Raw genomic sequence first — 18,347 nt, 5'->3', positions numbered from 1 at the left:
TGAATCTATCACGGCGTAAAAAAATCTATTTGATGCAAAAATCATTTTTATTTAAATCATTTATTTTTATCACATTTATTGGAAAAAAGTACGTTTCATATGAATATGATGTCTTCTCAAGTAAAATGTTACGCCTTAAGTTATTTGGCAATATGATGATCTAAGTACTAAAAAAAAAGATTTATCTTTTCATCTGCATCTCATTTCCTGCAATAGGGTATGCACAAATTACTTCCACATTCCGGTAAAATATAGCAGATCGCTTCTGTTTCTGTCTGCTCTACACCGACATGGTGCTGTTTTCATACATGAAGTCTTTAGGAGCTATCAAAGACAAAAATAACCGATGTCCAGTGGCTCATTAACATCTTAAACCTAAGTAAAAAAAAAAATTACTAACTTTTTTTTATACTTTATAAGCTTTCGACAAAGGGATTTTCTTCTCTCGTATATATTTAGATATTAAAATTAGAAAAGGCATAACTACAAAAAGTAATAACAAGCTCCGATAGCACATACCGGCAATTGGAAACTATCGACACAGTTTTCTGGTTTGGTCACGTAACGTTCAACATATACCGTATTGATAAATCTAGCTTGTGTGTTGTATATCAGGGGTTAACAAACTTTTTCAATCCAAAAGGTAATCTCTAGACCCACCATTGTTTTAAAATAGAAATATAAGTGGAACACAAACACTTTTTTTCTCTTTCAGTAGTTTTTAAATAAGTTTACTTGAATAATATTAAAATACTTTACGGGCTGCACGATTATGGTAATAGTCATAATTGTTTAGGCCAGTGGTTTTCAAACTGGGGGCCGGGGCCCCAGGGGGGCCGCGAGATGGTGTCAGGGGGCCGCAGTTTTATGAGATTTTATGAAACATTAATTTATCATGAATTCTGTTTAATTAAACCTAAAAAATAAGGCTACTAACCAAAAGCACTACTTTTTTGTATAATTTAATGTTTTTTATATTAAAATGTTGAGTTTTAAAACAGTTTTTTGTCACAAATTTTCTTTGGGGGGGCGCGAAGGAATGCACCATACACAAGGGGGGCCACACGCTGAAAAAGTTTGGGAACCACTGGTTTAGGCTACCATATTTGCATTGAATTGGAAATGACATATTTGAAAAATGCAATTAATTGCAAGGCTGCAGAAAACAGTTGCAGACTTATGTAGGCAACTGAAGATTATATTATTTTATTAAGTCATGAACTAAGTGGGCCAGTCTAAGGCATAAAATCTAGGGCTGAAAATCCCACTCTGCCCTGGTTGAACCCCACCGTTAAGATTCTCTGACAGGAAGTTAATTATTCCCATGTTTACAAACAAAGAGCTATAGGGTTAATTCAGTTGTCTCCCACTCCCTTTGGAATTTTCTGCCACTGGACATCTGCCTTGCATGGTTACTCATTGTATAGTTTGTTCATGATGATCTGAGAAAAGTTTAAACTGCACTTCACATGACTTTCAGAACGTTAGGGAATTGACTTTCAGGAAATTCAGAGATGACTGACAACTGTTCTTTAAACACTTTTACCTTTGAATAAGGTAGGTCTTCTGGAATGCAACCAGATGAGATAACACATTTTTTAATATTACTAGCTATTGTTTAGCATATGTTGATTTTAAGGTCAACAACATGTGGAAACATGTATCACAATAAGATGGCTGTCATCAGTTCCTAATAAATATAAATGCAGTTCAGTTATTGAATGAAACAGCATAAGCATGTTCTTTAAGCATCTTTAATCATATCAAATCATTAATTTGATACTGCTATGCAAAAAAACTGAATCATTTTTCCTATGAAACCACACCCACAAAAAAGGATGTCGAACTACTTTCAGTAACAGTAAGACAGAACATCGTCTTGCAGTGCAGTCTGTGTCGCAGTCCTACAGGTCTCCTTTACACACAGCACAGTTCTTTCTGCTGGACGCCCACTGGATTGATTTTATTGTTTCCTTTGTTTCACTGCCAAAAGTAAGTATTTTTTTTAGAAAATCTGCAGAAAGCAAAGGAAAAAATTATTTTGAATTCGGATTTGTTTATAAATTTACTAGCAAGATAATTAAGATATATCAACAAGATAACTTGTTCTTGCAGATGTAAGAGCGCGTGTGCGGTGATTTGGATGTTTTGTGGCATGGCTACAGCATGCAATGTTTTTCAGATATATTTTTATCTTGCATTTTTTGTATCGTTGTTAGAGAGATGCTAAAGATCTTTAATCATAATGTTTATGCATTTATAAATAGATTTTTTTCTGTTTTGACGTTGGGTGGTATCTTAATTGTTGTTATTTAGGTTGCACCAACATTTCGGCCAAAAATGACATCATCGGCTAAATTAGAAAAAAAATATATAAATCGATTAAATAAATGAGTCACCGGCCGCCTATCCCGTCTGTAGGTGCTCGGATTTTACTTTCACTTCAGCACATATGCTGTTGTTATAACCTATTGTTGGGTCTAATATAAAATTTCTTGTTTTTTTTTCCTTTTTTTGACCCAACGCTGTGGTAAAGTAACGCAGCATTTTTAAGAATGTATACATTAAAGTACGATCACGTCAAATGTAAACACTCTGCGGTGAGCGCCATGAGGGAAAAGCTGCATGGCCACGGTCATGTTTGTTTTGGGGGAGATAGGACACGTTCTGATACCCGTGTGTGTGTGGGCTGTAAATGCAATAAAACTGCATCTTTAGGTGTTTGTTTGTGTAGCTACTTTACCTGCGCATGCTGAGAACTCCATCTGGGAAGTTACCCAACGCTATTAATATCTTTAACATATGGTTGATTGTCCGCTATGTTGTCCGTGCAAAACAGGTAATGCAAACCAAACTTTCAGGGGCGTTGCGAACGCTTTCATCTGCTTGAGTAGATATTGCACGGTGAAGTGTGGGTTTCATTCGTTTAACTTACGCGTTCTGAGCTTGTGATTTGCATCAGTCTCGTCGTATTAAATGTCGAGTCCTTTTTAATGCAAATTTCGTGCCCTTGTCCAGTGAGCTAAGCATCAGCATTCAGATCAGACTGTATGGAGCTGTCGCGTGAATGAGCTGTTCACAAAACCGCGTTTCCGATCATTTATCTGGGTTGCTCCGGGGCGAGTCTAAGGTTTTCATTTTAGGGGGGCTCAGCCCTCCCATGGGAGTATAATAGAATAAATAAATAATATAAATATATAAATATATAAATATATATATATATATATATATATATATATATATATATATATATATATATATATATTATATATTAGTTTTTTATTCAGTGTAAGGTCTACATACAAAGAGTGGCAGAGCTAGAAATAAATGGAGTTGCCAGGGGGTGACCAAGGCTATTTTACGGGGTATAGCCCATGAAAGAAAATGATCTGCAAAAAGCATGAATGAATCTCATGACTGCTGATTACTTCATATTACCCCAAATTAGATAAATATTCCTATATTCTAGTGCATGTAAACATATGTAAGGCTGAATTTTAAACTTTTATTTTGCTCACATCTGATTTACTGTCTGTTAGGGCTGTGCAAAAATATAGTTACAGCTAACTATAGTGATAATTTTTCCACGATAGTGTGTCGATATTTCAATCTCTACTATCAATATTTTAAAAACCATAAAATCTCTGTGTGCATCAAATTACTTCCTCTGCCGCTGCTATAGGCCAAGTTGTCGCTGTCCTTGTCTAATATCAGTGTTGGTCAAGTTACTTGGAAATAGTAATTAGTTACTGATTACTTCCCTAAGAAAGTAATCCCGTTACTTTTCTGATTACTTATTTTCAAAAGTAATTAGTTACTTTACTAATTACTTTTCAAAAACATGATGCACGACCTGAATGCTACGGTATAAAGCAACAGGGCCCGGTTGCATAAAGCACCGTAAGTGTAATTTTCCCTCAAGTTCACCCTTATGTTTCCCTTAAACTTAAAGGTGTCGCAAAAAAACTTACGGTTTTTTTCTGTTGCATCTCCATGGCAACAATAGTATTTTATAACAACAAACCTGAGTCGCTGTCGTGAAACATTTAACGATTACCCTTACCTAAGAGAAGCATTCAAGGGATTATACTGTACTGTATGCAACACCCTTAAATTATTCTTATTATTACCCCTTAAGTGTCATACTTAAGGGAAAAACTTATATTCAGCCTAATTCTATTCTTTCTGCATATTTCATCATCTAAAATTGAATCAAATTAAACATTCTCTGTTTTTACCTCTCGACACGCACTTATTCGTGGGCGTGATGGCGTCTCTTTCTTTAACGCTGCTAACAATATCTATATAGCCTACTGTCTACAAACATTAATTTAAAGGAATAGTCTACCCTTTTGCCATATTAAACTGTTATTACCTCAACCTAGACAAATGAATACATATCTATATTTTTTCAATGCGTGCACTGTACAGCGCGCCGTGCATGTGCTAGCACCCAGCCCAGCCCCAGTCATTCCTATGGTACCAAAAAAAAGTTTTATTTTGTGGCACTATACTTACTGGTATAACTCCTCATGTAACAGTGTTTAAATAGGGAAAACACGGAAGTGTTTGGTGGCTTCCCTGTTTGGTACCATAGGAATGAATGGGGCTATGCTAAATGCTAACACATTCACGACGCGCTGTACAGTGCACGCATTGAAAAAATATAGATATGTATTAATTCGTCTAAGTTGAGGTAATAACATAGTTTAATATGGCAAAAGGGTAGACTATTCCTTTAACAATATTAAATTAACATTACTATACATCGTTTAAAAGGTCTAGGGGTTTAGCATCTGTGTATGGTCTCTGTTTTGAGATACAGATGCTCTAGCATCATAAATGTAGTATTTTGTTACAGAAGTCCAGATGACAACATGCTGAATATAAACGGGACTTCTTACCTTGGTGTATAACGATCGCGAGTCAAATCCAGTCTGTTTTAGATGTGTGAATAACCCATGAAATCAGTTTAATAGAATTCATCAAATGACCATTTCTGTACACAAATGCATATAATCCATGAAATATAGATATATAGTCTGTTGTTTACATCAGATTTCGCGTGAACGTGTATGAGATGGAGCCGCAGCGGTCATGTCAGCTTGTCCACAAATGCGTATAATCCATGAAATATAGATATATAGTCTGTTGTTTTACATCAGATTTCATTTACTGTGTATTAGGGGTGTCCATGGTTAACCGATTAACCGATTAACCGTTAAAAATTGTTTAACCGAGTGAAACATTTTGCTCGGTTAAAAGGCATTAATGGCGTGCATTGAATTTAGTTGTAATACATTTTTGCACCACCAGAGACCGCCAAAGCGCTCCAAGACATTTGTAATGTCCACAAATAGTAGCAGTTTTCTAATATGAAGCGGGCAAAGAAAAGCACAGTGTGGGAGCACTTTAAAATCGAGAATGACAGGGCAAAATGCAAGTATTGCAATGCAGTGCTTATATACTTCATGATGTACAACCTAGGGTTGCTGCGGTGACAGAATTTTCCCACCGGTTAATGCATGCAGACGTGTGCATTTTACTTTCACTATTGAATTACGCAATTGTTTAAATGCAGCGCTTGCATAAGCTGCATTAAATCGCGTATGAATTTGCGTGCTTATGAATAAACAGCTGGTTTAATTAAGTGCTTGAGTCAATGTGCGCAGGTAATTCTCACAGAACTCGCCAGTTCCAAGCAGTGCAACCGGCTACTCCTCCATAAAGCGCTGCTTGAATGATGGGTTTATTATTTTTCTTGATAAAAAATACAACAAAACTATCTCGCTTATATTAAACATCATATATGTGCATTATAACAAAAACGAGTAAGCACGCGGCTTCTGCTATCTTCTGGTCATTGAGCTCGCCTCGCAAACTCTGACAGAAATAAATGAAATCTGACACCTGCTGCTTTGTGACGTGATGCGCGTTCAGCTCCGCTGTGAATTCATGCAGCAGACACATTCAGTTATAAGTGTTTGCTCTCTCTAACAAAGCTAAATGATTTAATTACAAGAAAATATCAAAACGACGGTGAAAGACGGTGTCGGGGTGGGCAAGTGATCTAACCGGTGAGAGGCTGAAGCACCGGCAATCACCGTTTCACCGACTATCGCGACAAACCCAGCCAACACCCGGGCATCATAGAGAGGCGGCCGCGGAGCCTGCGAGTACCTTCGCCCTGCCTACCATCCCCGCGAACGCAAAAGTCAGTGACATACTTAAGCTGCTCTATCCTTACCACAGCGTTTTATTTCTATAAATTAATTTTGTTTTAAATGTGGTCCAACCAGTTATTAAAGGTGTTAAAAATTAATAACTACCCCTTTATCGTGTGTCTGTATCTCTGGGTTGCCTTGCGCATAATATGGTTAACCGAGTATTAACCGCTAAGGGTGTCGGTTAACGGTTAATTAAAATCTTGAAAACGTGCAGCCCTACTGTGTATAAAAGTTTTATTCCCACGCAGAGTGTACAGCGGACGCTGATGTTTTTGTCACCTTTAACTGGGTTAAACTCAAAGTAATGTCGGTACTTCCAAGCATTAAACGCTGCATAGTCTTGCTCTCTTCTGCGCTCCATGTTTTCTTTTCACGTTCAACACTACACTGACTGACGGCGCGGCGCTCATACGTCATTGTCACTCGACTCGTGTCACGACACGAGAGAGTCTCACGAAACAAAATCAAGATTAAAAAATAACGCAGTATTGCAGCCTGCTTACGGGGAAGTAACAGTAATCTAATTACTGTTTTTGCAATTGTAATCCCTTACTTTACTCGTTACTTGGAATCGGATTACAGTAATGCGTTACTTCTAACGCGTTACTGCCCATCACTGTCTAACATATACATTCATTCGGGCAATGTCTCAGAAGTTAGCAGGAATGAGAAAATGGCAGAAAAATTAAAAACACCTGCAGCTTTCAAAGCCGATCTATGGAAGCTATTTAGCTTAAAAAAAGGTTTTAAAAAAATTCAGCTCTTTTTTTACATCTTTTTAATAAAAAAAGTATTGCAGTGTATCGCAACATGCAGCGTATTGTATTGTATCGTGATACATTGTATCATGACACATGTATCGTGATATGTATCGCATCGTGAGGCCCTTACCAATACCCAGCCCTGCTGTTAATGAAACAAAAGATCTCATGTTAACTGCATCTTTAGTAAAATTTAACTCCATAAACAACACTTTTGACAAAAAAGTAGCCTATTGAGCCTATTTAAGATAAATTGGCTTTATCTTTGTTACAAGACAGATTTGGTCTTCTTGTTTTCTTATTTAGTTAACTTTAATGACAGAGACTTCAACAGGTAGGCCTATAAGACCAAATGCAATAAAATGTTTAAGATAATCAATTTTTTACTATGATAGACATCTATTTAGAGACATTTTGATGTCTATTTGTCCATAAACTTGAAAAGACGTTAACATGAACTCATTTAGGTCTGTGCACTCGCACTATTGAGTAGGAAGCGCCGTGGCGCACACACAATGCGTTTTCAAGTTCAAGGCAGCAGTCCAACACAGTTAATCTCATCAACAAAGTAAAAAAATACTTTAAGAATAAAAACATGGTATGGGGTTTCGTTTTAAACAGTACAAATAGAAAAAGAGGCAATTTAGACTTTATTCAGTCCACAGAAAGACAAATACTGCATATGCACCCTCGAATTCCAGCCTGAGATGAAATCATTATGTGAAATTCGCAACATACGTTAATATTTTCTTAACATTTGTTTTTATCAGTGTGCTGTGCTGCAGCACGTCGAAATACACACGTCAAAAACAGGAAATACATTTTTGAGGGAGTGAAAGTAGCGCATCTAAATTTGGACACCTCTGTAGCTCTGCCATTTTATTGGAGTATTTCACTGTATTGCATGGGCTGAACATGCTGAAAGTCGCCCTGTTGAACTGCTATGACCCTGCCAGATTGTTGCGGTCGTCCTCTGGTTTCAAATTGAATGTCCCTAAATCCCAGCTAAAAACTAAAGGGCATCGAGCCTTTGCTGCTTTACGCCCTCTGGAACAGCCTTCCTTCCTATGTTAAATGCCGCAACTCGCTGGAACTCGCTTTTCAATCTTTACTAAAAACTCATGTCTATTCTGCTTCCTATATAATTGCACATAGTGGTGAAGTCTGAATTTCAAATTGCCTTTAAAAGACTTGTTTTTAGTGTATTTTCTATGTTTGATGTGCTTTGTTTTCTTTGTTCCCTTGGGTAAGTTGAGAGTGGAAAGCACTTTGGTCAACAAAGTGGCGCGCACACAATGCGTTTTCAAATTCAAGGCAGCAGTCCAACACAGTTAATCTCATCAACAAAGTAAAAAAATTACTTCAAGAATAAAAACATGGCGTGGGGTTTTGTTGTAAAACAATACAAAGAGAAAAAGAGCCAATTTAGACTTTATTCAGTCCACAGAAAGACAAATACTACATATGCACCCTCGAATTCCAGCCTGCGATGAAATCATTATGTAAAATTCGCAAAGTACGTTAATATTTTCTTAACATTTGTTTTTATCAGTGTGCTTTGCTGCAGCACGTTGAAAATAAAGATGTTAAAACAGGAAATACATTTTTGAGGGAGTGAAAGTAGCGCATCTAAATTTGGACACCCCAGACATCGCTCTAGCTCCGCCATTTTAGTGGAGTATTTCACTGTTTTGCATGGGCTGAACATGCTGAAAGTCGCAGAGGGGAAAGAGACTAAGTCTGCCCTGCTGCGTTTTCAAATGAAATTTAAAGGGGACTAAAGTGATCACGAATTCCAGTTTATGGAGCTAACAGCAAAATTTTTAGGGGGGCTGAGAAGAATTTTGGACGGGGGGCTAATGCCCCCATAAAAATTGCCTAACGACGCCCCTGTGTGTGCTCCTTATTTGTTTTGAAATTTGGACAAGTAAACATCACGTAGCTCAGTTTCACAGTTTTTTACACAGATGGACTTTAATAGTTCAGCTGAAGTAAGATTGCTGGTTAGTGGTTAACAACGTGTATACAAGTACTTATATTTGGTCACGTTCAATCAGTATTTCATACTTGTTTTGTTGTCTGACAATAGAAGCAGGTACTATACAAATAAAAACCTTTTTAGGCATTCAGCTGTATTAAAATTTAGTTTAGTAGAGAACGTGTTTGAATTGATGGGGGGCTGGGGGGTCCCGGACCTCCTATAGCCTTGGCGAACACCCTATAAAGCACAAAAATTTAAATTAGGATACTGATCTCTCTGCATTAGCTGCACGTGGAATTTAGAGTAAAATATAAGGTCTTGCTAGTGGTTTTTAAAGGACTACATCATTAAAATATGTCTCTGCCCTGTTGAACTGCAATGACCCTGCTAGATTAGATGTTGCGGTCGTTCTCTGGTTTCAAATTGAATGTCAATAAATCCAGGCTAAAAACTAAAGGCATCGTGCCTTGGCCGCTTCATGCCCTCTGGAACAGCCTTCCTTCCCATATTAAAGGCAGCAACTCGCTGGAATGTTTGAAATCTTTACTAAAAACTCATGTCTATTCTGCTGCCTATATAATTGCACATAGTGGTGAAGTCTGAATTTTAAATTGCCTTTGAAAGACTTGTTTTTAGTGTATTTTCTATTTTGATGCAAGGGCGTAACTTTGGGTCTACCATTGGGGGGGTTAAACTTGCAGCATATTTATTTATTTATTGAATAATTTTCTTGTGTAAAAGGTAACATGCTAATTTGCCATTCCTGTATTAGAAATACATTGTGATACTTTTACTGATTTAGACTACTTAACGTAAATGCAGCTGTTCACTTGACTAGTTATGCCAAAATGACACAGTAGTTAAATTAAGTGTTTAAGCACTAGCCGGCAGAGGTAAACGGGGAAGGGTACGACAGCGTTTGAGGAGGAGAGGAAACCGTCCAGCCCTACCTTCAATAATCTTGCCCGTTCATTACAAAATAAAATTGATGAACTTTTTCAATTTCTCGTCATGATTCATACCAAGAAGCATGCATCTTGGCTGTAACAGAGACGTGGCTTCAACCTGACGTACCTGATGCCTATGTTCAGGTGGATGGTTTCACACTGGTGCGTGCAGACATGCCGGACAGAGACCTGGTCAGGTCAGGAAAATCCTACGGATGTGGGGTTTGTGTTTATAGAAATAATCGGTGTTGTGGCTGCATTACTATAAGGGAGATTATCAGTGACAGAGACGTGGAACTGCTGTGCATTAGCTTACGGCTTTTTTATTTGCCACGTGAGTTTGGCAATGTTGTCATCTGCGTTATTTATGTGGCACCGGATGGAAACACAGTAAGAGCTGTGACGCAGGTGTCTGAGTGCGTGCAACAGCAGCTCCAACGTATGCCAAATTCTCCTCTGTTTGTTCTGGTTGATATGAATCATTGTCATCTTAAGATTTCTTTCTGGTTTTCAACAAGATGTTAATTCAAATACAAGGGGTATTAATATTTTGGAGAAGTGCTATGGGAATATATCAAATGCATATACTGTGGAAATGAATGCACCGGTAGCAAAGACATTTTGATGATGCTATCCTTACTGTGGTGCATCATGATTTAAAACATCTGGAGGATCATAAGGCTTATGCCTTGATCCAAGCTCTGCTTTTAATACCGTGCAACCAGACCTTATGCTTTCCAAACTAAGTAGTATGGCTGTAAATCCATAAAGTATTAAATGGTTTCATGCATTTCTTATAGGAGTCACCATCCTGGAAAATTGTTGTAAAATTTTCAGATGATACTGCCATTCTTGGTCTTCTGTATGAGGATGAGGCCAGTCAGCATTATATTAACTAAGTTTGTTACGAGGAGATTGAAAGGGAACACAGTCTTGTAGTAAATGTTGGAAAAACACAGGAAATGATTTGCAATTTCAGATCAGTTGGCAACCACTCACCTATTATGATTAACAACAATGAGCCCATTAGACATGTCGCTTCATACAAATACTTAGGTCTGCTTTATGATGATAAACTTTCATGGGAAGCGATTGTAGATAATATGTGTCGAAGAGTGCAACAAAAACTGTACTTTTTACAGAGACTCAGACTTTTTGGTGTCACAGTGTTGAATGTTGTTGTTTATCATGCCTGTATTGAAAGTATTGTATGGTATAGCCGCCTGGTTTGGTGCACATTGAGAGAACAGTTGACTCGGCTGGTGCACGTGGCAATGAAAGTGGTCGGTTTGGGGGTTTACCCCAATCTTCAAACCATATTCAACAAAATTGCTTTTAAACAGGCAAGGAAAATGATTCATATACTTTATCTTGAATTTAAATGACTTCGGTTCGATGGTTCCGCACTGCAAGGTTTAAATACAACCACTATAGGAATTATTTTGTTCCAATGGCTACAAGCCTGTTAAATTTAAAGGACATGATTGTATGATTGTGAATTGTTATTGATGGAGGTGTTCTGTTGTGCAGCTTTACTTTACTTTTACTGTATTGCCCAATACAATTTTCCCTTAAGAGGGACAAATAAAGGAATAAATATAGTATTAAGTATAAGTATTTGTTCTGGTAAACCAATCTCTGCAAGCATGTGAAAAAATAGGTAATTGAAATCTGGCTATGATGTCAGAAGAGGATAATACCGCCCCTTAAAGGAACAGGCCCAGATTTTGGGAATTTAGCTTATTCACCGTATCCCCCAGAGTTAGATAAGTCCATACATACCTTTCTCATCTCCGTGCGTGCTGTAACTCTGTCTGACGCAGCTCCCGCTAGCTTGGCTTAACACAAAGACTGGAAATGAATGGCTTTAGCTATCATACTGCTCCCAATAAGTGACAAAATAACACGAACATTTTCCCAATTTATGTGTTGTGATTTGTATAGTCACAATGTGTACAAATAACAAGGTCATATGAGACAGCTATCTTTTAACAGTATACATTGGGAACTATAGAAAGCGAAGCACTGCTATTTGTGCGGAGTGATTTGCACAATTCTGACCGAACTCTCTGCTCCTCACCAAGGGGCTTCACGGGTGCTGCGAGCAAATCACTTCGCCCAGTAGCAATGCTTCGCCTTCTGAGAATATAACTCCCAGTATGTATATTGTTAAAAGATGGCTGTTTCTCATATGACCTTGTTATTTCTACATGTTGTTAATATACAAACCACAACACATAAATAGGAAAATGTTCGCGTGATTTTGTCAATTATTGGGAGCAGTTTGCTAGTTGGAGCCATTCACTTCCAGACTTTGTGCTAAGCTAAGCTAGCGGGGGCTGCGTCAGTCCGAGTTACAGAACGCACAGAGATGAGAAAGGTATGTATGGATTTATCTAACTCTGGGGGATACGGTGAATAAGCTAAATTCCCAAAATCTGGGCGTGTTCCTTTAATCTGCACTATCCAACCACAGCACTGTCATTTAGTGCAGAGATCAGCTGATTTGCATTTAAAAGGACACAACCAAAAACCGCACATTTTTGCTCACACAAACATTGTGGCTGCACCTGACCTTTCTAAATAAGAAACGGTCCATATCTAGATTCTAGCACGTTTATTAAATGCCGGGTGGTTTATACATGCATGTGCTTCCGTGTCCTTATCTGGTATAGACTAGAGTAGATCATCCCATACATACAGTAAGGTGACGTCACTTAAAACGCGATGTTGACCGCAAAAGCTGTGTTCAGAGCAATAAGTAAGCAGACTTTTCCATATGAAAAGTTTCGTTGCAAAACGAGATAACCACCATTTTTTTAATTGTTCAGAAATCTTGTTTTTTGGGGGTGCATTAATTTCAATTCAACTGCAGTTGGTTTGTTTTGATTTAAATCTTCATCATTTAAAAAATACAGCTAAGTAGCACCATAAAACAAAATAATAACATGATATAACATAATAATAAACATGTTTTGACAAAAATGTAAAAAAAATGGATTTATCTCGTTTTGCAACGGAACTCTTCATGTGATTTCTCATATCGCTTTCGCGGTACTTTGATGTCATCCGGCTTTCAGTTCTTGCATTGCCACATAAAGTCAAATACACCCCCCTTCTACGGCTGCTCGATTATTTTTCTTAAAACCATAATTGCGATTATTTCACACGATCACTCTGTGACTTCGAAAACATGCATTTATTTAATCTGTTTCTTAAGTGTTGCAATAGGCTACACATCAGTCCAGCAGCACACAATTTATATTTGAATCACACAATAATCGTTTTACCTTGATTATGTTGTTTTTGTATTGTTTGAACAAAAAGTTTAAATTGAAAATCAAAAACAATTAATTGCACAATCCTCCTAACGTCTACATCTAAATCATGGGTGGAGGGTTAAGGCTGGGCAGTTAGCCTTTTTCCTGGCCACAAACTTGAGATCAGCAAACCACTGCCTGCTGTTGCTAACTGCTGCCCTGGTCTAGGAAAGCTGCAAAACCTTTTAAACCTTTCAACATGTTTAAATGGAAGTCATTTAACTGAAATAATTTGTACATGTGCATCAGTATGTAAAGAAGTGTGTTTGATTATTATTTTCGTTATACTAAAACTGTTTTTTGTTTTGTTGATCCAGGGCAACATGTTGTTTTAAGATATTTGTTAAGTATTTACTATTTTGTGCACTTAATAAGTGCATATTTTAAATCTTAAAAAAGAAAACACTACATTATTTAGTGTCTAATAAATTATTTGGTTTTATTTCAGGCTTTACAAGATGTCGACCACCCAGGACTACGATTATGATTCCGAACTTCTAACAAATGTAACAGTACCACCAGCAGCAGCACCAACAGTAAACATAACACTATATCAACAGTATCTACAGTATAAACATCAAGTCAGGTTGATGTACCTTGCAGCATACTGCATCGTTGTGATCATGGGCGTGACTCTCAACTTCACCATCATGCTCATTTGCTGCAGGAAATACGAGAGTTTCCAAAAGGTTGTCATTTGGATTTTGGCCTTGGCTGTAACACACCTGCTCTCTTGTGTGTCTGTTGTGTTTCAATTCCTCTACGCTTATAATGACTTTGAATGGAAATATGGAGCTGTCAGTTGCAAGCTGTCATCCTACATCATCTATAGCAGTATGTTTTCCACAGCGACCATGTTGAGCCTTTGGAGCGTTAGCACTGCTATTTCTAAAAGCCCATGCACAAGGTGGTGCAAGAACCTTAACATGATTCTGATTTCATTCTCCTGGACTTTTGCAGCTGTCTTGGCAATGCCGTCCCTGTTTTCCAGAGAGATTCAGAATTTTCAGTGTATTGACGACTTTGACCTTAATCATGATTCCAAACCAACTGCAGAGAGCATTAAAAAGCTAAAGGCTGTCGTCATCTCCCGATTTCTGTTTGGGCTTCTTATCCCAGCTTTTGTAATGTTCGTCAGTTGTTTGTGTCAGGTATCCAAGTCATATCACCACTGTGATCACTGTAAGAAGCAGACACAGATCATCTGTGCGGTTAAGGTTGCCTACTTTGTGTCCTGGAGCCCGCAAATCTTCCTAACCCTGATTCAAGGTACTTCGGGCAGTCTGTCCCCTGGTGTGCTTGAATATGGACTTCCAGCATCAACGGCACTCGCTACAACCCACTGCTTCACCTGTCCGCTCATCTACATTTTAGTTGGGTGTAGCAATAAAATGCAATGGTTTCAGCACGACCCGGATCACACTGAAATTAGAACAGAGACTGATTCCATGCCTTTACAGAGGAATAACCATGCATGAAAACGGGTCAGGGGTGAAAAAGGTGAGAAGGGTGTTCGAGGGGCGACGTGGCCTCTGAGGCCATGAGGTGGGGGGACTCCCACAGAACAAAAAATACGGCCTCATTAGGGGACATGCTGTAACTTAACTTGTTTATTCTTCAGGCATGTGATTGGCCAAGGACAAAAAAAGAAGGAAGGAACCCAACATCCTCCGCAGAAACAAAATGCACACCATAACATAAGCAAAAAATACATTATGACCATTATTTCAATTATTTATTTCTGACGGACAATTTAGATTGTAAATTGTAAACATTTGACTAGTAACAGAAACCATGTTTAATTAAATGGGTTGATAAATGTGGAAAGCTGTAACAAGTAGCATTCCCTTACTATTTTACATCTGCAATAATTTTATTTTGCCATAATCTGACCATCAGTCGCAAGGCCATACAATTTTAAGTTGGCCTTGGAATAGGGTGGACCTGAAGGCCTACATGTCATTTAAAATTACTTCATTTTACAATATAGCACTGGTTAAATGAATTACATTATTGTTTTTGAGTCATGGGTTGAGTAATTTTCAGATCAGCAAAAAAGTGATGTGGGAAAACAAAATAAAAACAAATCAAGAAATGACAAGCATATAAAATAGAAAAGAACTATGTAACAAATAAAGTAACTCAAACATAAGCATTTCTTATAAGAGGAACTGTCCCTTTAACACCGATGGAGAAGCGCTGATCTATACACTGACATATGATCAACTGCTCACTTTAATAAATGACAGTTTTAATAAGAATACTTGCAGAGACTGTGGTATTACAAGATTATTTGTGCGTATATCTCCTGTCAAGCCCAAAGAAATAATGTGTTTGCGTGATTTTTTAAAACGCGCGTTTCAGTGCGTGGGCTCTTGAGTTTGTGCCCGTATGCGCACCGAAAACAGTTCACTTTAGCATCTTTGTCCCTCAAATAGTCTAAAATCGCTTAAATGTTACTGTAAACGATAAACTTTCTTATTAACAATATTAGTAGCTAGCAGTATGTTCTTATTAACAGCATTTCACGCAATATTTTGCAGTTTTACCCTATTTACATTTACGTATTTACAGCAGTAGGCTAGTAATGGTAGACCAATGTGACTTACAAGCGAGGAGTATGCCCATCATTCGTTCCAATCCATTCCAATTAAAAAATATTTCAGGTCACTTTGCAGTGTCAGTCTGTGTAGGCCTAAATATGTTGTTTTAATTGATTTTACAGCGTTTTGTGTCTTACACTTGACTTTTCATCCCGAAGGCAGTCGTTCTACGCATCTTCTTCAACAAGCATGTGAAGCATATGACGAAAAACACAGAAAGACGGATGACATCACAGTAGCGCGAGAGCCGTTCAAAAGCAGACTTCCTTATGACTTCTCAATTCACTCTCGTGGTACTTTGATGTCACCTGCCTGTCGGTTTTTGCAGCGCGGCATGAACTCAAACAAATCTAATGTCTGGGATACATATTGGATGACGGCGAATGGGGCGTCAACAAACAACGCGCGCATACCCCCCAACCCCCAAAAATGTCTTATCGAATCTACACGATTCACGTGGATCACCTGTTTTGGCTTCAAAATGGGGAATTTCGCCGAAAGGTGGGGGATTTTCAGGCCTGATTAGGCTAAATGCTTTGTACATACAGTATATGTCAATGTTTGGCATAGAAGCATTAAGATATAAGTGTCATTTGATGTTTTGTACATAAAGTCATATAAATCATGTGTTTGTATTACATGTAGATGTTTAAAACTGTAAGCATACAGTGTTTTTATTTGGAAAACTTTTACTTAACTAAATTCTAAAGCTTTTTACTTTCATTCATATTGAATTTAATTTAATACTTAAAGGTGCAGTATGCAATTTTTAGAAGGATCTCTTGACAGAAATGCAAATTTATATACAAAACTATATTATCAGAGGTGTATAAAGACCTTTCATAATGAACCGTTATGTTTTTATTACCTTAGAATGAGACTTTTTATCTACATACACTGAGGGTCCCTTACATGGAAGTCACCATTTTGTGCCACCATGTTTCTACAGAAGCCCTTAACGGACAAACTTTTTTACCTAGTACTCCGGTGGCAGCTACTGTAGATTTTCTACGGCTGCTTCCGAAAACTCTAAATTGCTGCCTTCTGCGGTAGCTTTCCAAGGCATCAAGGCATGTCCAAATTTAATGTTAGGTTTACTTCCTGTCTCTTGAGGTAAATATGCGTGGGTGTACAATAAGAATGTGATTGGTCGAGCCTGGTCGAGTTCGGAAAAAAAATGGCGGCCAAGGAAGCGACTGGAGCACAAATTTAATGTAAATAAAGGATTTTCACTTTTTACACCTTTTAATTGCATTTCTAGCAAGAAATTAATATTGTAGTTTTCAAATATGTGATTAGTTATCACAAAGGTGCTCTCTGTTTAAATTTCAAACACGCTGCCTTTGAAGTGTGTCCGAAAGTCCGAATGCCTCCATTTCCTAATGAGGTAGCGAGGCAACGAGTCACTGCCTTGAGTTTTCGTACGCAGCCTGTGTGTTTCAAAAGCGAGGGCTGAGCAGTGGACTAAGCCATTGGTTGCAATTCGCAACCTCACCACTAGATGCAGCTAAAATTTACACACTGCACCTTTAATGTACTGGAGTAAAAAGTATGATGTTATGTCCAAAGTAGCATGTTTTGTAATGTAGTGAATCTTTTTTAGTAAAAAAAACACTCTGAATAGATCGGGAATACTTCACTACTGTCCACCGCTGACTCTTATAGATGATGAAGTAATATAACCTGTACAATGGAGCTTTTTTGGTGTCATAATCATTTATTTTTATATGTTTGTAAATGTAAACAAGCACTGTAATGTCTATAACAAGATTTTTATTTGTCACATACACAGTTTTAGCATGTACAACCTATAGCGAAATGTCGATTTGGTATACATTACAACATTACTAAACAATATTACATTACTAACTAAAACCCGTATTAGACAAACAGTATCCAGAGTTTTGTTAATATATTTTCTTTGGTATTTTCTATATCGATATGGTCTGATATCACCCTCCTTTGCAACATAAGCTCTGGCAGACATGTCAAATACGTTTTTTGCATACATTTCTCTTTGTGTGGAAAATATACTGTACTTGTAGGTCTGTGTATGTTGTTGTGCTCAATGTCCTATTGTATTTCTTATTCATATGTATATATGTATACAGACATGTGCATTTATTATAAAATATAATAGTCATTTATAGTAAAAATAATAAAAACAGTCCTCTTTATGTGTGTTTTTTACCAGCAAGAATAAGGGAGTGTAAATTGATTCAGACTGAACATAAAAAATTCATTGGACACCATGCAACAGGACACATTTTTTTAAGTTGATGGCCATTTGCTTATGCTTGGGCCAAGTGTCTGAGTCAAAGGAGTGAAGCCATTTCTATGAAAATGAAGTAAGTGAGACAGTGGGTGAAATAGTAATGTTGGTGGGATCAAGGGTTGGTGAAACTCCAGGAATGTGGGTTGGCACAGTTTTTTTTACCAGCAAGAATAAGGGAGTTCAAATGGATTCAGACTGAACATAAAAAATGTATTGGACACTATAGGCACTGT

The 18,347-nt window shown here is 37.6% G+C and overlaps 1 protein-coding gene across 1 annotated transcript; it reads left to right on the top strand.

Annotated features, from left to right (window-relative positions):
* The first annotated feature begins 1,854 nt into the window (after positions 1–1,854).
* Positions 1,855–18,006, top strand: LOC129439862 (chemerin-like receptor 1). Its single transcript, XM_055198720.2, has 2 exons — positions 1,855–1,992; positions 13,685–18,006. The coding sequence occupies exon 2, from the start codon at positions 13,695–13,697 to the stop codon at positions 14,712–14,714; it is 1,020 nt and encodes a 339-aa protein (XP_055054695.2). The 5' UTR covers positions 1,855–1,992; positions 13,685–13,694; the 3' UTR covers positions 14,715–18,006.
* The last annotated feature ends 341 nt before the right edge of the window (positions 18,007–18,347 follow it).

Source organism: Misgurnus anguillicaudatus, chromosome 22, assembly GCF_027580225.2.
Source record: "Misgurnus anguillicaudatus chromosome 22, ASM2758022v2, whole genome shotgun sequence".
NCBI classification, from domain to species: Eukaryota; Metazoa; Chordata; class Actinopteri; order Cypriniformes; family Cobitidae; genus Misgurnus; species Misgurnus anguillicaudatus.
Note: the sequence above shows the minus strand (reverse complement) of the source record. Positions and strands in the feature narration are given on the sequence as shown.

Excerpts from the sequence above, each read along its gene's own strand:
- LOC129439862 (XM_055198720.2), top strand. The coding sequence starts at position 13,695 with ATGTCGACCACCCAGGACTACGATTATGATTCCGAACTTCTAACAAAT.